This window comes from Bos indicus x Bos taurus, chromosome 8 (genome assembly GCF_003369695.1).
Source record: "Bos indicus x Bos taurus breed Angus x Brahman F1 hybrid chromosome 8, Bos_hybrid_MaternalHap_v2.0, whole genome shotgun sequence".
In the NCBI taxonomy this organism is placed as follows: domain Eukaryota; kingdom Metazoa; phylum Chordata; class Mammalia; order Artiodactyla; family Bovidae; genus Bos; species Bos indicus x Bos taurus.
Window position 1 is genome coordinate 23,421,267 of NC_040083.1, and position 24,478 is coordinate 23,445,744.

A 24,478-nucleotide genomic window follows, 5' to 3' on the forward strand; every position below is an offset into this window, starting at 1 on the left:
GTGTAAAATACCTGCTGCATTTTAAAGACGTAGGGACTTGCCTGGTGATCCAGTGGTTAAAAACCTCCTGCCAATGTGGGAGTCATGAGTTTGATCCCTGGTCCAGGAAGATCCCATATGCCACAGAGCAACGAAGCCCGTGCACCACAATAAGAGAAGCCATTGCAGTGGGAAGCCCAAGCCCAGCAAGAAAAGTAGCCCTCACTCGTGGCAACTAGAGAAAGCCCACACATCAAAGAAGACCCAGCAAAGACAAAAATATATAAACAAGAGTAATAAAATATAATTAAAAAAAAAACAGACTGAGAACACAAAAATACTGTAAAATATCATATGTAGATTTTTATATTGATTACATCTTGATTATATACATATTTTTGATATATGAGGTTACACAAAATAGATTATTAAAGTTAACACCACTGGTTTCTTTTTAATGTGGCTACTAGGAAAATTTTGAATTATATATGTGGTTCACACTTGTGGCTCAGAATATATTTCTATTTCACAGTACTGCTAAAGACACTTATGGTTTGTTTCCTAAGTAGATTCTTTGGTGAGCAGTGAGGCTTTTCTTGCAGTTGAAGCATTTCCCACAATCTACACAACAGTATGTTTTCTTTCCCACGTGGCTCCTCTTATGACCATGCAGTGTACATTCATGAATGAGTGTTTTGTGACAGGCAGCACACAAACATGGTTTCTCTCCTATGTGGATCCTCTGGTGAAGAGTGATGTCTCAACACTGCATAAGCCTGTTCCCTAAGATTCTCTCCTGTGTGTTCCTTGCTGTATGTCAAACCGAGGTTCACTTTTCTCACATACCCTATATTGGTGTTACGTCAACTCCACTTTGCTTTCACTAAAAATATGGCCAGTGAATCCCACTGTGACTCAGTGAAAATTAAAAAGTAAATTTTTAAAAAACTAGTGGGAAGTACAGTTGTCTTAGAAAGGTCTGATGGCATGGCACCCCCTTGGGAACAGGGGTTCTGTCTTAATGTTCTTCCCTCATGAGTGCTCAGATTCTTCCAGGAGCCTTCTCTGTTGACACTCTTGAGTTTCTAGAGCCCTCTTACTCTAAAGCTTAGGAAGAAGATACCTTAACATGCAAACATTCAGAATAAATTCTTTCTTTACAATTCCTCACACCATTCACTTTTACAGAATGAGACCCATCCTGCAGCTAAGGACCCTGGACTTTAAGAAACAGTATTTTCCAGTCTATGCTCCAGCTCTTCACAACTCTGCTTACTTTCCTTCACCAAGATCTAGAGATCCTTCAGCATGGAGATTGCAACTGACTCTATCACTGGTTTATCAAGAACATATTCTGGGTGTGAAGGTCTGACCTCAGTCACACAGAAGCTCCTTGGAGCTTCAGGGGGATTCAATTCCTCCAAATATGCAAATTGGCTAAAGCTAACTCATCAGGCCTCAGTGCTACAATCTTGCTTTTTGAAAGTTAGTCTTTCAAAAACCCTACAACTCTGACCTAAGCCAGTGCCTAGATTTTCGACAAGACTATGAAATCTCCGGTCTATACCTATGTTTAGCAGACAAATTCTAATCATCACTGGGTCAGTGAGCACTTCCAGATCCCTCTGTCTAACTGAGACCTATTACCGGAGGTCTACTGTGGTTTTTTGCCTTGGTGAGAGCAGCACTGTGTGTTCAGAAGTTTCCTTGTCTTCTCATCTTCAATGTTTATGCAACTGACGATAAGCTTTAAAGCTGATTTCAGCTAAAAATAACCCCATTTATATATGGATGAAATGGAGATGGAAAAAGTCTAGACCTCACCTAGTAACCTCATAAGACCACTCCCTGGGCCTAATGATGAGTTTAAAGGGTACTCATATTAAATGATCAGTACTGATTGAATTTCTGACTGAATTTCTTTCATGAAATATGAATTCATTAAATAATCCCTTTTGGTATGTAAAACTAAATTGGTTTTCCTTATCTAATGATTTATTTGTCATATGAATAGTTTAAGAGAAGATAGATAACAGACACGATTTTTAACCAACTGGGGTCACTTACTTCTTTGTGAAAACAGTACAATCACACAGAAAGCACACACATCCTACGTACATTTAATTCAAGGCATTTCCAAGAACCACTGTGACCTGTAAATTTTCAGCTTTTTAAAATCTTTATGTTATACCTTGCTTTTATTTGTGGGCTGAGATTTTACTATGTGGATAACTGAGTCTGTACTATATTTTAAGCAAGAGTGTAACATGAATAGATTATGAATATTGAAAGATGATGGCATCAATAAATCATGTGTAGATCCATTCAAGTAGTAACATAGTTACCTTAAATTCAGTTGAATAATTTCTTAAATTTTTAAATATTTCAAGTGAGCTGAGAGGGATGGATGGTTTCAGATTTTCATTTAAGTTCCTGCTTTAATTCTAATTTACTGGAAAATGTTGGGCAAGTCACTTAATGCCTACGAGCAAGTCACTTAATGCCTACGAGCAAGTCACTTAAGGCCAACATCCTCATCTGAGCAACTTAGAAGCATGATAATAAACTCAATCTTGCGTTGTTTTAAAGAATAAATTAATGTATGTCAGTAAAGTGTCTGGTTATTTTTGCAATAAATCAACAATCTAATACTTACACCATTAAGATTGCAATGTTTCTCCCTTTGTAAGGTTATGCAAACAAAAGTGTCAGAGTTCATGAATGCAAAAACCTAGAACATTCCTAAAACTAACTACAGTTAAGTCATGAATGGCTAAATCCTAGCATTTTCCATCTTTCTTCACAAAAACCTCTTTCTCTTGTTTTCGAGCCATTGTTACTTTGCATCTGAGATTTGTTGTTACAAAATTCAGTCAGTTCAGTCGCTCAGTTGTGTCTGACTATTTGCGACCCCATGAACCACAGCACGCCAGGCCTCCCTGTCCATCACCAACTCCTGGAGTTCACCCAAACTCATGTCCATTGAGTCGGTGATGCCATCCTGTAGGAGACAGGATGAATAAAAGAAAAGCAGGCCCTGGCAAGGGCCACAAGAGGAATTTATAATTATTGATAAACTGGATGCTATAAGGCATGAGACTCGGAACAAATCCAGAGGGAACTGTTAGTTCACAATCTTGAAAACAAGATATGATCCTGGGGTCAGAAAACCGACCCCAGACTGTTTCTCAACTGGCATCTCAGAGTCACATGTTTTATGTATCCGGTGGAAAATCTATAGATAAGAATATTAGTCATAGTTACTGATTTGTTATTGATTAGTTTCCTAATTACTCAATGGTTAATGATCATTTTGTTCTTTGGCCCCGAAGGCCACATGAGTTACAGTTTAATTCCCTGCATATTGTTTCCTTCACGGATGAAAGTCTAATAAAGCTGCTTGGATTCAGTTCTGGCCCCTTCACATTGGAGCGGTGTTGGTCCCCTGATCCTCACTTTTCTCTGAATTCTTGTGTCTCGTTTCTCATTCTCTCGCCATATCGCACTTTTGGAAACCCTGCTTTTTGAGCTGGCCTCAACATCATCCAACCATCTTATCCTCTGTCATCCCCTTCTCCTCCTGCCCCCAATCTTTCCCAGCATCAGGGTTTTTTCAAATGAGTCAACTCTTCGCATCAGGTGGCCAAACCACTGGAGTTTCAGCTTCAATATCAGTCCTTCCAATGAACATTCAGGACTGATCTCCTTTAGGATGTACTGGTTTGATCTCCTTGCAGTCCAAGGGACTCTCCAGAGTCTTCTCCAACACCACAGTTCAAAAGCATCAATTCTTCTGCGTTCAGCTTTCTTTATAGTCCAACTCTCACATCCATACATGACTATTGGAAAAACCATAGCCTTGAGTTGACGGACCTCTGCTGGCAAAGTAATGTCTCTGCTTTTTAATATGCTGTCTAGATTGATCATAACTTTCCTTCCAAGGAGTAAGTGTCTTTTAATTTCATGGCTGCAATCACCATCTGCAGTGATTTGGGGGCCCCCAAAAATAAAGTCAGCTACTGTTTCCACTGTTTCCCCATCTATTTGCCATGAAGTGATAGGACAGGATGCCATGATCTTAGTTTTCTGAATGTTGAGCTATAAGCCAACTTTTTCACTCTCCTCTTTCACTTTCATCAAGAGGCTCTTTAGTTCTTCACTTTCTACCATAAGGGTGGTGTCATCTGCATATCTGAGGTTATTGATATTTCTCCCGGCAATCTTGAGTCCAGCTTGTGCTTCTTCCAGCCCAGCGTTTCTCATGATGTACTCTGCATATAAGTTAAATAAGCAGTGTGACAATATACAGCCTTGATGAACTCCTTTTCCTATTTGGAACCAGTCTGTTGTTCCATGTCCAGTTCTAACTGGACCTTCCTGTTGCTTCCTGACCTGCATACAGATTTCTCAAAAGGCAGGTCAGGTGGTCTGGTATTCCCATCCCTTTCAGAATCTTTCACAGTTTACTGTGATCCACACAGTCAAAGGCTTTGGCATAGTCAATAAGTTAAAAATCTGTAACTGAATTCTATATGACTGCAGAAAGAGGTTACAACAATTTGATAGTGCTAAAAATCAAAATAATAAAAGAAAAAACATAGTCATTAGAGAAGCTAAAATCAAAGAAAGGAGAGAAGAAAATTTCAAAGTCTTCAATTGAAAGGGCTACCAAGTGCTAGGCAAGAGTCTTGAAAAAATTAATTGCTAACATTTCCTAAATCCAAAGATGAGGAAAAAAATCCTATGAACTTTCAGTTATAAAATAAAATCTGTAAAATAAAGACTATTAGACTGACATCATATCTAATTTGGCATAAGATTTCTCATCTGCAATGCTAAATGAAGCAATGCACATGGAATTATGAGGGAAAGGTTATATAACTTAATAAATCTAACCCTCCCAGAATGACTAAGTGTAATGTATGAAGACAAAAGAAATAATTTTCAGACATAATTCTCTGAAAGTTTTTCTTAAAGAGGCTCTCCAGTTAAAAGATAATGTATAATGATTATACAATTTTGTAAATATACCAAAACCCACTGAATTGTACACTTCATAAAAATGATTTTAATAAGTGAATTATACCAAGAAAACTTTTTTTTTTAAGATAAAGTACAAGAAAGAACTGAATAGATCAAAAGACACAAAATATAAAGAACTTTGGTCACCAAGGAATTCCTTGGTGGTCTAATGGGTAGGACACAGTGCTTTCACTGAGGGTTCAATCCCTAGTTAGGAAACTAAGATGCCACAAGCCACTCAGTGTGGAGAAAAAAAAAAAAAAACTTTGGTCAGAATGAATACCAGAAGAATTTACAATCCAGTCTTTAACATTTTTCAAATGTCACTATAAAGATTAAAGCAACTGTTAAGAGAGGTTTTGGAGGGAAAAGTGTAAAAAAGACAAAAAAAGGAAGACGACCTGTCATAAAAATTCCAGATCACTTTAGCAAAGTTAGTGGGGAAGGGTTTTGGGGGAAAGAAAACATAAAATTAACATGAGAGATAAACTGAGATGAAATATTACATATATGACAAATATCCACAAAACAAAAATAAGCAACAAAATGAAACAAATCATATAACAGAAAAGTGAGCAGAGAATATAGATAAGCAGATCACAGAAGAGTAAGATTCATAATATCCAGTGTGGATGAGTGAATGGGGAATAAGTATTTTCAGGTTGAGCATACATTTATTCAGACTTTATGGAGGGCAATTTGGCAATTTAAAAGTTTAAATGCAGTCTTTTTCCCATAAATTGCGTTCCTAAAAACCCATCATGGGAATTCCCTGGTGGTCCAGTAGTTAAGGCTCCACACTCTTACTGCCAGGGACCCTGGGTTTGATCCCTTAGTCAGGGAACTAAGATTCCAAATGCCTTGAGGCACACCCCCCAAAAAATGACCTATCATATAGAAATACCCTTACATATACCCAAAAGAAGATCCATTTGTTATCTTAAAGAAATGGAAGAAGAAAACTACATTTGACAAAGGAGAAATATTTAAAATAAGATATGCTGCTGCTGCTGCTGCTAAGTTGCTTCAGTCATGTCCGACTCTGTGCGACCCCATAGACGGCAGCCCACCAGGCTCCCCTGTCCCTGGGATTCTCCAGGCAAGAACACTGGAGTGGGTTGCCATTTCCTTCTCCAATGCATGAAAGTGAAAAGTGAAAGTGAAGTTGCTCAGTCGTGTCCGACTCTAGCAACCCCATGGACTGCAGCCTACCAGGCTCCTCTGTCCATGGGATTTTCCAGGCAAAAGTACTGGAGTGGGGTGCCATCGCCTTCTCCGAAAATAAGATATAATCATATAAAAAATCATATCATAAAATATGATATAATCATATAAAGTAGTTTGCAGCTATTAATAAATATGCAAACAAATCTATGAAAAGACGTTCCAACATATATTAAGTGAAAAAAACAAGTTTTAGAACACTATACATATGAATAGAATATCCAGTTTGAAAAAACTTGAAGTGTATGGGGCTGAATGTAAACTATGGGCTTTTTCTATAGGTCTAGAAATGGGGCTCCAGTTTCGCTGGAATTAGCTGGTCCCTGATCCTGTGTGCCTGGATCTGATTTCAGATCACCCTAACTTTCCCAAGATTGTTGGATGGCATTGCCAACTCAATGGACATGAGTTTGGGCAAGTTCCAGGAGATGGTGAAGGACAGGGAAGCCTGGGATACGGCAGTCCATGGGGTTACAAAGAGTTGGATACGACTGAGGGACTGAACAACAACTTTCCCTATATTCTAGGGGAAACAAAGATCAATATTTGGAGGAACCTCTGAGCCACCCTACACGCCCTAAGCCTTTCTAGTACTGTCACTTCCTAGTTCTACCAGGGCCAACAAGAAAGTGAACTTTTAAAAAGAAGAAAAGAGAGAAAATGATAAAAAGGAAAAATTTTACCACTTACTACTTTCACTAGCTGCAAGTACCATTGCTTGAGTTTTCAAAAAAGTACGTATTACTTCTATTTTCCTAAATAGTGAAAAAAGCGGGGGTGAAATTTATAATCTCAAGGTGAGGTGGGACTCGCTGAACACAAATAGAAGATTAAACCTCATCTGCAAGATAGACAGTATGAGCATAAATTTAAATAAACAATGAAATAGCTCAGTATCATTTATTGAGAACCTGCCTTCAGTCACAGTTTAGCACCGACATAAAAACATGCTAATTTGAGGAATAGACCTCTGAGAATAGTATCAGGATCTGAAATTAACCCTGAGACAAGCAGGCTGGCTGTGTATGAGATACACACAAAGTTATTTTAAAAATACAAGAGAAGACTTTAATCAATGCAGAAGAGATCTGATTAGATATAACAACTAACCTGTTCATAGTACAATGTGTTCAGGGGATGTCACCACCAAAAAAGGGCTTATCCAACTGCCTACTAGATATTCCCACTTTGGGGTCTAAATTGTGCCTTAAATCCTACATGTCCAAAACCAGACTCAAGCTCTTCTCACACACCTGGTCTTCTAATGTTTCCTATCTACCTGTCAGGGAAGCCAGAAATCAAGGAATCACCTTTGATATATTCCTTTCAATCGTTCTAATATTCAATCCACCTCAAATGTTTCATCCCCTAAATATCTCACAAATCCATCCATTTCCCTTCAACTCCAGGCAGCAGCCATCACCCCTCACCTGAACTGTAGTAACAGCCACCTGAGCCTAGCTTCCTATACCACTCTAACTGCGTAGCCAGAAGGCAGCACTTTCAATGTTATGTTCACACTGCAGCCAGAATGGCCTTTTTGTAATCACTGATACTCAGCAGATAAAAACACTTCAACAGACTCCCTCTGCACTCAGGATAAAGACCCAAATCCTCTAGAGCAGCCATCGTGGTCTGCATTGTCTGACTCCTACCCTTATCCCCAGATTCATCTCAAACCACTCTCTGCATAATGTTGGCATTCTTCAGGCCTTCCTAAGAAGTCATCTCCCTCCCACCACTGGGACCTGCCACACGCTACTTCTTATAACTGGAAAAGTCTATCCTCTTCTATTTCCCGAAATAAATTTTATTCATGCCTCAGTCTCCTGTTGAGTCACTTCTTCAGGGAAGCCTTCCTCGACCTCCACGACAAGGTTGAACTCTCACGTTAAAGGCACAACGAGCACAGGGTACTCTGTCTGAATGCAGTTGAAGATATAATTGTACGACTGTGTGATTACAGCATCTCTCTCTAAATGAAAAACATCATGAGTGCAATGACTACATCTGCTTTCCTCACTGTGATCTCACAGCACCTACTACAGGCATACAAGAGATATTCAATAAATGTTTAATTAGTACATGGGTAGGTGGATGGATGGAAGACAGCTAAGGTATTGTCTTGCTTGGATTCAGAAGTGACCTCTGAAGGTAATTTCTAGTTCTATAATTACGTGATCTTACATATGCACACTGAAATTACAGTATCTTATATCTATATAATTATAAAGTTCACTATTTGTGTGCATGCTCAGTCGCTCAGTCATGTCCAACTCTTTGCGACCCTGTGGACTGTAACCCATCAGGCTCCTCTGTCCATGGGATTTCCCAGGCAAGAATATTGGAGGGGGTTACCATTTCCTCCTCCAGGGGATCTTTCCCAATCCAGGGATCAAACCCACGTCTCCTGCACAGAAGGTGGATTCTTTACTGCTGAGCCACTGGGGAAGCCCAAAGTTCTTAGTTTATTACTAAATAGGCTAACATGAATAATATTACTAGCTATGGTTATAGTCCTTTCTGGGATTGTACACTTAGCAAATGAGGGAATCGTAAATACTGGGAAGATAAAATTAATATAATATCCTTTACATTATCAAGCAATGAAGTAACCCTTGGGGAAGGGAGGCAGGGGTTTTTTGTTGGGAGTTTTTTGTATGTTTGTTTTAAAATACATCTTAAGCCACATCGTTATAACATTAAAACCAACGTAAGACTCCTGACAGAATAAGTAAAGTGCAAGAAATATTCGGCACAGTCAACAGAGATTTAACTACTATGTTGAAGACTGCCCACCATGCAGACAAGTTCACCACACTATAAATTAACACCTAAGAGAATCTTACGAGTATTAGATGGTTCCTGTGACTTAAGATCGGAGCAGATGAAAGGGGTCTTTGGAGGATGCTATTTTTTTCACCCCCTTCCCTCTTAATTCATTTGTTATATATGAAAATCATTAAGTAGCAATAGGACTTTTGAAACTAATAAAATTTCTTCCTCCCTCTCCCTTTACCTTGTCTCTCTCTCAAGCTGCTTCTAAAAGAGTGGGTCTAAAATAAACTCAAAATAGTGAAAAGATAATAAAGGTTCAAAATATAATTTTTTTAAAAGGGACAGAGGATGGAAAAACATCAATTATGTTTAAATCCATGAGCTCATTGTAATTTTTATAAAATAAAATCTAATTGTTCAACACTGATGGATGTTTTTAAAAACTGATATTCTGAAGTTTAGCTAATAAAAAGAAAAAATCAGGTAGATATCTTACCTTCCCTATACAAACTGTACTACTGGGTAACTAGATAGTAGATATGGGGAAAGTTCTCTTTATAGCAATATTTCAAATAAGCAAAAAAAAAGAATTAGAAACTCACTATTTTGAAACTTCTAATGAATTAATTGATCTAGCCATTAAGCACAGACTGCTAACATCACCGAAAGAGAAAACAATGGGCTGTTATGTCCCTTTGGATGGAAGAACAGATTACCATCTATGCAGAAGTCTTCCCTCCTCTGACACTCCCCCTCAACAACAAAATTTGAACTTAAATCTCATCAAATTTCTAGAGCACACTTTTAAATTTATAGGAAATACAAAGAAATAAATTAAAGTACACCATGCGGAAGCAGTCAGCAAAATTCACACTGCGGGAATCACTTCAAACAACCAAATTTTTTCAATAAATGTAAGAAAGAGATAGAGAGAGATGGAGAGATGCAAAGCAGAGAGCCTATAGGTTAAGAGAGATATTAAAGACATAACAACTAACTCTTATTTGGATGGTTATTCCAACAAATTGCTTTAAAAAAATTATGAGGCAATTAGAAAACTGAATACTGGCTAGATATTTAAAAATCACACACACACACAAACACATATCCAGGTATAATATTACTAATGTTTTTATTTTTAAAAACATATACACTTAATATTTACAGAAGAAATTACACAATATCTGGGATTTGATACAAAAGAATACGGCAGGAGGGAATTATGGAGGAGCAGGACTGGCCATGAGCGAAAAGTTGTTAGGCTGAGTAATAGGAATATGAGGGTTCATAACACTATTCTACTTATTTTTGAAATTTTCTATACAAAGCTTTTAAAATCAAAGAGTTCCTCTTTGTAACACCTATTTTTTCTAAAACTTTCTTGTTTGTGTGTGTGCGTGTGTATGTGTGTGTGGCACGCTCCAAGCTAGATTCCTTCCTTTACCTTCCTTCCCTTGGCAACCAAGTCAATGGCTATTTCTATATTACTCTGTTTGGAGAGATAATACATGCTTTCAAAACAATATTCCAGAGGATGGTTATAATGATGAAGATGATGGAAAACATGGTGTCATCTTGCCATCACAACAAAACAATTATGTTATCTTTGACAATTGCTCTCCATCCACTCAATTGCTATTCCCTCTATTACAGTCAGAGCAACACAGATCGAATATCATTACCTATGCTTAAATACAATAATATTTCAAAGCTAGAGCTGAGAAGCTGACAGATAACCTATTTCCAAAGTTATGGCTTTCCCCCAAGTTCAATCTTCAGTAAGTGTACCAGTGTCCTCTCTGTTTTGAGAATTACCACTCCTTCTCCCTTCATATGGTTACTACAGAAGGGATCCTAGCATACAAATATTCACAGAATAAAGACACAGCCAATAAATGGTAAATTGTCATCTTCCCAGGTGGCGCTAGTGGAAAAGAACTGCCAATGCAGGAGACATAAAGAGATGCAGGATCAGATCCTCCTGGGTCGGGGAGGATCTCCTGAAGAAGGGAATGACAACCCACTCTAGTATTCTTGCCTGGAGAATCCCAGGGACAGAGGATCCTGGTGGGCTATAGTCCATAGGTCACAAAGAGTCAGACACGACTGAACGGACTTAGCATGCAAGTAAACGTACATCTAAGTCCTAATCTCAGTTCCTGTGCATGTAACTTTACTTGGAAATAAGGTCTTTGCAGATGGAACTAAGGATCTTGAGATGCAATCATCCTGGGTAGGCCTTCAGTCCAATGACTGGTGTCCTTATCAGAGACAGGAAAGAGAGATTTGAAACACAGAAGCACACAGAGAAGAAGGTCATGAAAAGTCAGAAGGGTTGCCAGCAGCCACCAGAAGCCATGAAAGAGGCATGGAACAGAGCCACCCAGCCTCCAGAAGGAACCAATCCTGATGACACCTTGGTTTTGGGTTTCTGGCCTTCAGAACTGTGGAATAGCAAGTTTCTGTTGCTTTAAGTTTGTAGTCATTTGTTACAGCACTCCTAAAGAACTAATAATACACAGCCCTTGGCAGAACTGACTGGTCCAGGAGCAAACATCTCAAACATGCTGGTCCTGGGAAACCTGTTAACTGTGGTCAGGAAATTTCAACCTCAGTCTGGCTATCTCTTACGGATATGTCAGCCCAGGAGGCAGGTGGTGCCCTGTAACTAGGGAGCAGAGAAATCTGTCTGCAGCAAGAGAGAAAAAATACATAACCTGTGTCTCTAATTTGCATCTGAAGCCCAGGTACATTCCTCTTAAGTCCTATGGAATACCTCTTTAGGAAGATAAAATCACCCTTTTGTGCTCGAAGGATTACAAGCAAGTTTCTGTAACTTGTAGCCCACAGAGTCCTGTCACACTCAAGAACCTGTTGCCAAAAGCCCTTTAGTAAAGATCAACTGGAACAAGTCCCTCCTTGGGTAGCTACCAAAACAAGTTGAAATGACTCATGAACCCTCTGTGCTTTGCTGTGCTTAGTCGCTCAGTCTGTCCAATTCTTTGCAACTCCAGGGACTGCAGTCCGCCAGGCTTCTCCATCCATGGGGACTCTCCAGGCAAGAATACTGGAGTGGGTGGCCAGGCCCTCCTCCAGGAGGTTTTCCCAACCCTGGGATCAAACTCAGGTCTCCCGCATAGCAGGCAGATTCTTTACCATCTGAGCCACCAGGGAACCCCAAGAATACTGGAGTGGGTAGCCTATCCCTTCTCCAGGGGATCTTCCTGACCCAGGGTTTCCTGCATTATAGGCGGACTCTTTACCAGCTAAGCTACCAGGGAAACCCCATGAACTCTCTAAGAGGGAGCAAAGAAAACTTCAGGCTTGAGCTATAAGCAGAGTGACAAGAAACAATGCAAAAAGGAAGCTCAGTTTGAAAAAAGAACCCTTGTTGGTAGGAATGTAAATTGGTACAACCACTATGGAGAAGAGTATGGAGGTTCCTTAAGAAACTAAAAATAGAGCTACCATATGATCCAACAATCACTCTTGGGCATTTATCTGGGGAAAAAAAAACATAATTTGAAAAGATACATGCACCCCCATGTTCACAGCAGCACTATTTACAATAGCTAAGACATGGAAGCAACCTAAGTATCAACGAACAGATGAATGGATAACAAAGATGCCATCCATATATATAAATGGAATATTATTCAACTATTAAAGAATGAAATAATGCCACCTGCTACAACATGATAGGCCTACAGATTATCAAACAAAGTGAAGTGAACCAGAGAAAGACAAATATATGTATGATATTGCTTATATGTGCAATCTAAAAAAAAAAAAATCATATAAATGAATTTCTTTACAAAACAGAAATAGACTCACAGACATAGAAAACAAACTTATGGTTACCAAAGGAGGCAGTAGGGATAAATGAGGAGTTTGGGATTAACATAGGCATATTACTATTTATAAAATACTATTTATAAGACCCATAAGGACCTACTGTATAGCACAGGGAAGCATAGTCAATATCTTGTAATAAAGAAAATATATATATATATAACTGAATCATTTTGCTGTACAGATGGAACTAATATAAATAACTGTATTTTTTAAAAATTTTTTAAAAAGGAAGCTCAATGTTCACTGGCATAAGAGCTAAACCCAGATCTCATCATAAAAGGGAGTGTAGGTCAATAATGATGCTGAATATTCCAGAAAAAAAAAGAAGAAAAAAACATTTTTGGTCAAGCTGCACAGACTATACTAATCAAAACCACCCATAAAAATTGTTCTTCCCTAGGTAAATATAGCATAATTACTATTGTGTATATGAATACCATGTCTCAAGTTTCCTTTGTCTGGGGTTTACTTGATTACAGCATTAAACACTGTACTTATGTATGTAAGCATACATAAATACCATATGCTCGCTCTCCTTTTGAAAAGACTACAATTAATGCTTGGTTCTTTATTTGCAAAATATTCAAAATATAAGGTGCAAGAAAGTACCCATACTAATTTTTTGACCAGGGATGAGAATAACAAAAGTTTGTGTTGAAGAGAATTATACAAACATTCCAAAAGAGAGCATCCCTGGGTATCATGGAAGCAAATGGTACAAATGTAGCCAAGTCTTTTTTTAACTCAAAAGGGTAAGTGGTCAGCCTTAAGTACAGTATGTCCTAGCAAATAAGTGTTAAACATTAGATTAATGATCAAGTCATTTCCTGTATTTGTTATAAAATTATATGAGAAAAAAAAGCCAGGAAGAGAGGTAAGAAATTTTAAAAAGTTCTGGGAAACCCAAGGTTGAATAAATAACAAAAAATGATATTTCTTTCAAAAAAGTTTTAAGTAATATAATGTTACTGAGATTTTGCTTCGGAAAGTTCTGCATATTTATTTATCTTCTAAGTACCAGAAAACAGCCTGATTTCTTCTGAAATATTTTTCCATTATAAAAGAAGTATCGTGTATTTCAGTAGTCACTTTTTAAAAATCACCTAAAAACATCTTCACATAAACACGTGACTCTTATAATGGAAGATTTTTTGACAAACAAAGCCTTCAACCAGGTCAGCTAACTTAACAAGAAATAGGGCAGAATGTCCTAGATGAGGAAAGTGGCTGGAATTACTTTTCTGACTATGAGCTGCAAGTTGAAAGAGATTCTGTAAGTTTAGAGAAAAAAAAAGGATTTGAAAAAGGCAAGGAGAGCATCTGAAAACAAGTTAAAAGGCTTAAGGAATACTTGAAAGACAAGATGAGGAAGTAGCCCTGAACCAGGAATTATGTCATTGTCAGATAAGAGTTAAAATTAAATGAGCAATGACACCAATGTAGATATAAACCCTGAAACCATCTCAAAGTCACAAAAAATTCTCTGACTCCCTGGCTGCAAATAAGCATGCTAACCACTACTGTCTTCCTCAAATCTTGGGGAAACCTCAAAAAGGCATCCTTCTTTAGTTCTTCTCCTGCCAAATAAAATAAAGCTAAATAATATAGAAAAGCTTCTATAATACAAGGTATGAATGCAGTAGTCTCCTCGGTTGCTAACCATTTCCTGAGTACTGATGAGTACTCAGACACTCAGTCGTGTCCAGCTCTTTTATGATCCCATAGAGTTTAGCCAGCCAGGCTCCTCTGTCCATGGGATTTCCCAGGCATGTATACTGGAGTGGCTTGCCATTTCCTCCTCCAGGGAATCTTCTCGACCCAGGGATTGAACCATTTCTTACTTTATAACAAAACAATTAAGTTTCCCAAGGAACAGGGTCATCAACAAAGGAGAAGACCCTGAGAGACAAGAATTTCCTCATCAAATTGCCCTAAGTCTTAACTCCAATTAGTTCTCAAAATCATTTTTAACCAAACTACACCTTCATCAGTCCATGATCCAAGACTCACTGGATCCAGCAGCTTTAGCCAGGACCCACGAGGGGCATTTTAAACATCTCATTTGAGATTTACTAAAAAGTAGCTTTAAGGAGTCTCAGAAAATAGACTTTCATCTCTCACACCTTAATGCACTTTATTTTTCCCCAAAACACATAAATTACAGGTTCCTCTCCTGTTTGAATGCACAAAAGAGAACACAAATCAAGTGCTACTTTATCTAGAGCATTAACATCCTGGAGAATCCCATGGACAGAGGAGCCTGGTGGGCTGCAGTCCATGGGGTCGCTAGGAGTTGGACACGACTGAGCGACTTCACTTTGACTTTTCACTTTCATGCATTGGAGGAGGAAATGGCAACCCACTCCAGTGTTCTTGCCTGGAGAATCCCATGGACAGAGGAGCCTGGTGGGCTGCTGTCTATGGGGTCACACAGAGTCTGACACGACTGAAGCGACTTAGCAGCAGCAGAAAACATATTTTTTGAAAGAAGGGGTGGGGGACTTGGGGAAGCAGTTGAACTGAAATTACAGGCTGTCATGACATCTCAATATCTAAAACTAAACACCTGGTTCCATAGGAGAGTATGGTTTTTATTCACAATCCTGTTACTAAGCAACTGTAACAATGGCTGCATGAAGCTTTCTAGAAGTTAGCAGAGTTAAGCGATCTAAGGAAAGAAAAACAGGGAAACTCTTTGCTTATGGGAATCTTTATATTAGGATGAACTCAACGTAAAAACAAAAACTAACAAAACCAAAAACAACGCAAGCAGTTCCTTAAAGGACAAGAAAAGTACATGCTACCACATATCATTCACTTTATTTTAATTTCATCTAATTTCAAAATTCACATTTAACTGCTGATAATAATTTCCTTACTGTATTTCCTTTGTAGTCCCCTTCTTTCCTTCACCCTCCCTCCCTAGGAAATAATTTTTTTTCAATTTCCTTGCTGATTAAAAGAACATTTTAGACCTCTTATGTCCATTTCTTTGTTTACAGAAGCTATAAAAACTAGTTTACAATTGTTTCATGTTGCCTCCGCTTTGAACCCCAGAGTGCTCTTGGACATCAGACTATTCCTTTGAAGGGAACAGTCTCTCAAACAGAGCCAGACACTTTCCCAGCCACTCCCTGAATTTTAGACAACCAGAGCTTTACAAATGTCAAGTCTCTTTTCAAAGTTAGACTATACAATGCAGCAGGCTCCAGACCAATGCTTCTCAAATTGTGGGTTGGATCTGGAGGGGGAGGGGGTGGAGGGGAGAGGGGTGGAAGAGAGGGAAGCTTTTCATACATGTTGCAGGGGAATTTTACAGACTAGACCTGCAAAGGGGCTTCCCTGGTGGCTTAGATGGCAAAGAATCTGCCCGCAATGAGCGAGACTCAGGTTGGATCCCTGGGTCAGGAAGATCCCCTGGAGAAGGGAATGGCTACCCACTCTAATACTCCGGCCTGGAGAATTCCATGAACAAAAATGAAAAAAAGAGCCAAGGAGTAGGTTAAAAGAGAGAGGAAGACCCACACTGACTTGTCCCTCCAACTTCCCTTACAGCTCTCAACATTTATTGCTGAGAAAGCTCCAGAAGCTACATTGTCTAAATGTCTATTCCATAGAAGGATGCTGCTTCTCCCTCCTTCCTTCCCACCCTCTGTCTCTCTCTCCCTCTGCCCAATGCCCTCCCTTCTTCTCCCTCTCTCCCCTTCTCTCTCTCCCTCTGAAGAATGCTAGGCAGACAAAATGAAAAAATAACAGTTTTACACTCATTCTTCTACATCAAAGCTGAGCAATCTTTGTGTGGTTCTGTGCCCAAGATACCTCTACGTTGCAATAAATCTCTATTTCAAAAAGAGAAAGCCAGAGACAAGCAGAAATTTAAACACTGGAAACCGAAGATCCAAAATGTCTCAGCCAAGAACCACAGGGAAATGACAAAGTCATTTCTGCTTTTAGATCCCAAAGATAAAAACAGTTTTCTGTCTCAGAAGATTCCCTGAGGAGCATTTGGAAGAGCAGGCTGTGTGGGTTCCTTGTTTGTAATTAAATTTAACCTAATTTCTTAAATTTAATTCTCATTTTGGTTTTTTTAAGCTGTAAACAACGCAGAGTATAGTCTTTGTAATCACTGCAAACCACAAAGCTGTGCTACTTGAAATAAAACAAAGAAAGAAAATTCTTCACAAATAATCATTATGTCTACTGGCAAGAATAAAGAAAACCCAGCAGTTTTATAACACATTTCATGATCAAATTGATGCAAAAGTTAAATTGGTCAGCTTCAGAATCTACTCTGTCTACATCTCCTGTGGCTACCAATGTAGAGAACATAAATACTCTAAGAAACAAAAAAAACTTTTAAAACAGCTAAAAACTTATTTTCTGTCTTTTTCTTTGTGTGTATGCCCACATGCACACATGCATGCACACTTGAACAAATGTTTTTTTCTGCTGTCGTTGTTCAGTCGCCCAGTCACGTCTGACTCATTGGGAACCCCATGGACTGCAGCATGCCAGGCTTCCCTGTCCTTCACCACCTCCTGGAGCTTGTTCAGACTCATGTCCATTGAGTTAGTGATGTCATCCAACCATCTAGTCCTCTGTCATCCCCTTTTCCTCTTGCCCTCAATCTTTCCCAGCATCAGAGTCTTTTCCAGTGAGTCAGCTGTTCACATCAGGTGGCCAAAGGACTGGAGCATCAAAGCTTCAGCATCAGTCCTTCCAATGAATACTCAGGGTTGATTTCCTTTAGGATTGAATGATTTGATCTCCTTGCTGTTCAAGGACTCTCAAGAGTCTTCTCCAGCACCACAGTTTGAAAGCAACAATTCTTTGGCACTTATCCTTCTTTATGGTCCAACTCTCATATCTAAATATTTTTTAGAAGGATCCTATTGTATAACCACAAAAATATCAGTTTTGAGGGGGCTTTTAAAAGGTTAAGTTTTAATGTGTCTCTCTTTATGTAATTTATTGGTTGTCCTTACACAAGCCACTGAGATTTTGCCTCAGTCATTTTTTCAAATGTGGGTAGTAGTATTAGTTCCTCCCTAAATAGCTTTCACCCTAAATTCACAACATTGGAACCTCCTTGCACTGTGTAGTTGTATTGTTTATATCCAAAAGTAAGACTATCAGCATCTCAAAAGGGCCAGGGGGACATCTCTAAGAGATAATTAGAGCAAGTTAGATTACACCTTTCATTCAAAAATGTCTTATTAGAAAATAAGATGTCCCTAATGTCTCATTAGAAAATGGCATGGCCATCCTTTGCACATCCGTCTAAGTCCGTCATCACCGCTGTAAACTGGAAAGCAGAAGTTTTGCTGATAGTGGATCAGCATGCCATCTGTATACATTAAAATTTGTCAGTAATATTAGATTTTTTATTAAAAAATATACTTTTGAATTAGCAACATACTCACATAGTTAAATAGGCTTCCCTGGTGGCTCAGACGGTAAAGCATCTGCCTGCAATGTGGGAGACCCGGGTTCGATCCCTGGGTCGGGAAGATCCCCTGGAGAAGGAAATGGCAACCCACTCCAGCACTGTTGCCTGGAAAATCCCATGGATGGAGGAGCCTGGCAGGCTACAGTCCATGGGGTTGCAAAGAGTCAGACACGATTGAGCAGATTCACTCACAGAGTTAAAAATTCAAAAAGGCATATGAGGCAAATATTCTGTTTTTCCTCTGTATCTCAGTTTTTCTTCCCAGAGGTAAAAGTCTTACCAGGTCTCATTTATCCTTTTAAAGATGTTGTATGCACATGTCACTGAAAATGTATAGGTACATGTGTTTTCTTTAAAAAATAAAAAAAGTAGCCTACTAGACATAGTATTCTTTATTTTTCATTTTTTAGTGAAAAAATATATCTTGGCCATCATTCCTTATTTTTCCAGCTGTATAATATTCCACTGTATCAATATGCCATAATTTACAAGTTTCTTATTATTTTCAATCACAGGCAGTGCTTCAGTGAATAATTTTAAACATAAGGTCACCATTAGTTTTCAAGAGTCTTTGGAAATATGGCCAAGATATAGAAGAAAGCTTTGAATTTTATTGTATGCAAATATAGGAACTTTAACAATTGAAGGATCCTGAAAAAAAAAAATGTTTTTTTTAAGTTTCTTAGAGTATTCATATTGTCTAAATTGGTAGCCACAGGAGATATAGACAGAGTAATTCTGAAACTAACCAATTTAAATTTTGCATCAATTTGATCAAATCTTTATTCAGAATGATCTGGTTATCTACTAACTGTCAAAGAGTGTGCCAGAGACAAAAATACAGGTTAAAAACATAAACATATTGTGAAAGAGCAAGTAGCCCAGCTGAGAGGGGGGAAGTATCTAGGTAGAAGAGCTGACATCTGAGCTGAGCTTTGAAATATGAAGAAGAGATTTCAGAAAAAGAAGGGGAAGGAACATTACATGCAGAAATGCAGTGTGCACAGGTTTCAGAACAGGGATCAGCTGTGTATAGCTAACAGGAGTGTTCATGGCAGAAAACGCAGGCTGAATAGAAAGTGGGAACTAGCTTGGGAAGGGCATGTATACCATATTAAAGGGCTTGGACTTACAAATGTAGACTAAAAAGACTATACGCAGACTATACAGAAAAATCAAGGTTCCAAAAAGTTCCAAAAAGATGATCTAAGGGAACAAAATAAGATTTGTGAAGAAAGGTTAAAAGGCCAGAGGTTAACGGCTATTAAACACATGAAAAGATGTTCAACACTGCTCATTATTTGTCTGCTCACTTGCTCAGTTGTATCTGACTCTTTGAGACCCCATGGACTGCAACCCACCAGGCTCCTCTGTCCATGGAATTTTCCAGGCAGGAATACTGGAGTGGGTTGCCAGTTCCTATTCCAGGGGATCTTCCTGACCCAGGGATCAAACCCACATCTCTTTGTCTCCTGCATTTTCAGGCAGGTTCTTTACCACTAGTGCCACCTGGGAAGGTATTCACTCATTATTAGAGAAATGCAAACAAAAACTATAATGAGGTATCATCTCACACCAGTACCAGTCAGAATGGTCATTATCAAAAAGTCTACAAATTATAAATGCTAGAGGGGGTGTGGAAAAAAGAGAACCCTCTTGCACTGTTGGTGGGCATGCAAATTGCTACAGCCACTATGGAGAACAGTATGGAGATTCCTTTATAAACTCCAAATAAAGCTAGCATACAACCCAGCAATCCCACTACTGGGCATATACCCTGAGGAGACCAGAACTGAAAAAGATATATGTACCCCAATGTTCACTGCAACACTATTTACAATAGCTATGACCTGGAAGCAATCTAGATGTCCATCAACAGATGAATGGATAAGAAAGTTATGGTACATATACACAATGGAATATTAGTCAGCTATATAAAGGAACACATTTGAGTCAGTTAATGAGGTGGATGAACCTGGAGCCTATTACACAGAGTGAAGTAAGTCAGAAAGAGAAAGACAAATGTCATACATTAACACATATATGTGGAATTTAGAAAAATAGTACTGACAATCCTACTTGCAGGTCAGCAAAAGAGACACAGACATTTTGGACACAGAGGGGAAATGAGAGGGTTGGATTATATGAGCGAATAGCATTGAAACCTACACATTACCATACATAAAATAGACAGCCAGTGGGAATTTGCTGTATGATACAGGGAACCCAAACCCAGTGCTCTGTGATAATCTAGAGGGGTGGGGTGGGGAGGGGTGGAAGGAGGGTTCAAGAGGGAGAGGACATTTGTACACCTAATGCTGATTTATGTTGATGTATGGTAAAAACCATCACAATACTGTAAAGTAATTATCCTCTAATTTAAAAAAATAAAATATATATTAAAAAAGGCCAGAGGTTATTTAATTCAATAGACCTCAAGTCCAGGAAGGCACTAACCAAAGATTGATGGTGACAGCTATATTCCATCTCCACTAAAGGCAGGAAAAAAGATTAAGTATTCAGTTCTGCGTTTCCTTGGTGGCTGAATCAGCAGAGAATCTCCCTGCCAAGCTGGAGACACAGGTTCAATCCCTAGGTCAGGAAGATCCCCTGGAGAAGGGAATGGCAACCCACCCCAGTATTCTTGCCTGGGAAATCCCAGAGAAGAGGACCCCCCAGTCCACCAGGAGGTTGCAAAGAGTTGGACACAACAGCAACCAAACAGCAGCAGCAGTGAATGGAATAAATATGGTCAAACCAAACAAATTCAAAAAACCAAACATTATTTACTTCGAATAATCAGGGGAAAGTATGTCTAAATCACAAAATGCTTTTAAAGAAATTGATGCCATTATTTTCTAATGCATGCACTGATGTTAAAGGCTGACCAAGGCCAATAGGGTATCAACTTAACCATTGTGGAATGAGTATTGCTTATGGGCAACCTCCTTTCTTAAAATAAGACAGGAAATTACACTGCAAACTGTGAGTTATAAACTTAGCTATTCATTAAAAAGAGCAATAACACTTTCAAGCAGAGTCCCAAAACTTAAGTACAGCAAAATGACCACAAATGCCCAAATTTTCAGAGCTTAATTTAGCATGTTTTCACCACATATGAAATATCAACTGTATGACATTTTTAGGGAAAGAACAATAACTAGTAAGTAGGATGAACGGTGACCCTTAATGGCAAATCAGCGAATTTTTGTCTAAAAATTTAAACTGTTAACTGATCAACTATGAAGGAAAGGAGCACCTGGTTGATGGAATCAGGTTGAGAATCCCATTGAGAACATAGCTGAACTCCGCGTGATCCTGAGCGACAAGGGCCACCAGACCCTCACAGCAAGCTGTTCGAACTACGACATTATCGCTGCAGCACTTCTCCCACAGCAAGTTCAAGGCAGGAGTCTGAAATCAAACCAGTGATTAAAACACACGTCTGATGACTAGCAAATGCATACACGGCCCAAGCAGTTCATCAAAGTGTAATTCGTTCACCGTAGGCTGGCTTTCCTCTACAAAAATGACGCTGTGTCACACCATGTGTAGGACACACTGAAGCTGGTTTTCCAAGAGAGGTAGTGGATGTATTCTGATATAGTAACTCTCTCCCCTCTGGTGTCTTTGCAGCAAACTGAGGCTGGCTGCAGAGGTTCTATCTGAGTCTAAAGAATGCAGCTACTAGGAGATCAAAACTACGGTTTGGTTCTAGCACTATGTTCTAACCAAGCCATTTAACCAGACACCAACCATACCAGCATATCAGTTAGTCTAAGTTGGACTTCAAATCATACCTACGCTTCAAGCCCTGAACATTTTCAGAAAATATTCCTACTCTTCTCCCACCAACCTCTATTTAAACCGTCAACTGGTCAAACATGGAGGAAAGCGCACCTGATTGATGCCACCCCACTGTCCCTTCCGGCACCCCTGCTCCAAGTGATTGAAGCTGAATGTGGACCCAGAGGAAGGAGACAGAAGCAGCTCAGGCTACAAGCAAGCTGCTGGTTCCAGGACTACCAAAAACACCTAGAAAAACTTTTTCCCCCAAGGAAGAGAGTTTGACTTCTCCCTTCACACTGTGAACCTGTCATCTTTGATAGGAAAGCATCAGAAAGACACAAAAGTAAATAGGTCTTCATTTTGAAAATTCCTACTAAAGCAGAGGTTCTAGCTCTCATAACTTGCTCAGGAACTTATGATTCTCCTCAAAAAAAAAAAAAAAAAGTTCATTACTAATGATGAACCTACATTTGAATGTATTCTGGGCTAAGTCCATTTAGATTTTACATGGGGTTTGGGTTATTTATTTTTGCTTTTTTTTAAAGAACACAATGAAGCTATTTTTCCTTTCTTCTGACATAATTTACTAGGGAAACATAAAATCTAGAGAGAAAAAAAATTACAATCCCCAGCTCCCATGGAATAACTAAACTAATGAAAATCAACATAAATTGTGCCCACTTTCCCATGGTAGCTGACTCTGAGAGCCTTTTCAATCTCAGGATCCCACTAACTAACTGTACAGAACAAGACAGTTAACAGTCACTGAAGGGAAGAAATATTTATATTCTATTTCTTTTATTCCGAAGGAAATTTTATTCACCTGTGTGGACCATACCAAAGGGTTCTAAATGTCATCACTCCACTCCTAAGCCAGAATAACAAAATAAATGAATAAAACACTGTTGCCTCAGGTAACATTGCACCTTCATGGAAGGAAGCACTCATTTATTAGCAGAAGAGGAAACATTTAGTTACAGGGATTTGACATTCAATAAATTCTGGCAGTTTAAGTAAAACCACTAGATCGTCTCAGTGTACATAATGTGATTATAGGCAGGATTAAGATCAGAGTTCTCAGAAAACCTAATTTATATTACTACATACAAACACCAGATAAATGCCAATTAGTGAAGTATGCCTCTACATTGCCTTCAATGTGTCAGCAGAAGTGATAAAGAAACGCAACTTGGAGAAGCTAATATAAAGGAATATGAGAGAAAGGAAATCAATTTATTTGTTATGAAAAAAAAATCTTATTTCCATCAGCTATATTCTCCATAGAGTTTACCTTAGAGGCCCAACTTAAGCAGGGTTTCCAATCAGCATATCAAGCTACTTAGCACTGGTCAACCAAAACCCAAGTGGTAAATAGGTCAGTAAATATGACCAACCCTATGAAGGATACAGAAGTTTTTCCTCCAGTTCTACCTGTCAAAGCATGACCTTTCTAACTTAGAACTCGTGTGTGGGGCTACCTAAAGCCTGAGAAATCTCCTACACCCCAACAGAGCCATTGTGTTCACTTTGTCTGTTAAACAGATTCCCTCAGCAGTAACTCTACTGGCCTTCTTCTAAAGGCTGCCTACGCTCATTCCACCCATGTTCTTTTTCATTAATAGTCGTAAGAATACTCCCCTCCACCCCTTCCCTGTCTAGTTCCTGGAGTCTGTTGTAACACTTTTTAAAGTTTAAAAAGCAAACAAAGAAACAAAACTAGATAAAATCATTTCTATAGTGACCTGAACTGTGAGGAAAACAGAAGAAGCGCTATGGTGGTCCAGTTACCAGCAATATCTGAATAGAACTAAGCACAAAATTAAAGACAGACCTGGTTTGTGCACTGGTGGATCTTTTCTGAAAAGCTGTTTTCCTTTAGAACTGCAGCAATAAGATGACCCACAGCCTAAAACAAACAAGATTAATGAATACATTCCCTCAGAAGTTCTCTCTCAATAGTGAATTTGAAGGTTAACTAACAGCAGTAGTAATGGATATGAGTATGCCAGTCAATCAGTAACAACACTCAAATTCACAGGGTGTGTGCTCTGAAGAACTGCATTTGGCACTCCACAAATGGAATCTCTCATCTTCACAACAACCCTCAAGGTAAGCATTTTTATCCTACATTTTATCCCAGTAAGCAAACTACAGTTCACAGATGTTGAGAAAATTGCTGGATTTTCTGTTTAAATTGTTGTCACTTGGTATTACAAGATAATTTCAGATTGCTTAATCCATTACACCATGAGACAAATGAGAAACTCCATAGCTTTTAAAATCATCTTTGCAACGAAATGAAATGCATCATGCTTCATCATGCCCTTAATGAAGATAGAGAAAACTCATCACCATCTTCATGACTATGGCCCACACAGATTT

The 24,478-nt window shown here is 38.8% G+C and overlaps 1 protein-coding gene across 2 annotated transcripts in view; it reads right to left on the reverse strand.

Annotated features, from left to right (window-relative positions):
• FOCAD (focadhesin) overlaps window positions 1-24,478 on the reverse strand; it is a 305,616-nt gene that overhangs the window by 252,993 nt on the left and 28,145 nt on the right. Inside the window, exons 3-4 of one of the 2 annotated variants that reach the window (XM_027549147.1) lie at window positions 23,928-24,002; window positions 21,567-21,721 (exon numbers count right to left, since the gene is read on the reverse strand). The exons of the other annotated variant lie outside the window; for it this stretch is intronic. Of the exons in view, the coding sequence (XP_027404948.1) occupies window positions 21,567-21,721; window positions 23,928-24,002 (230 nt within the window). The remainder of the gene's footprint in view (window positions 1-21,566; window positions 21,722-23,927; window positions 24,003-24,478) is intronic. 2 annotated transcript variants of the gene reach the window in all.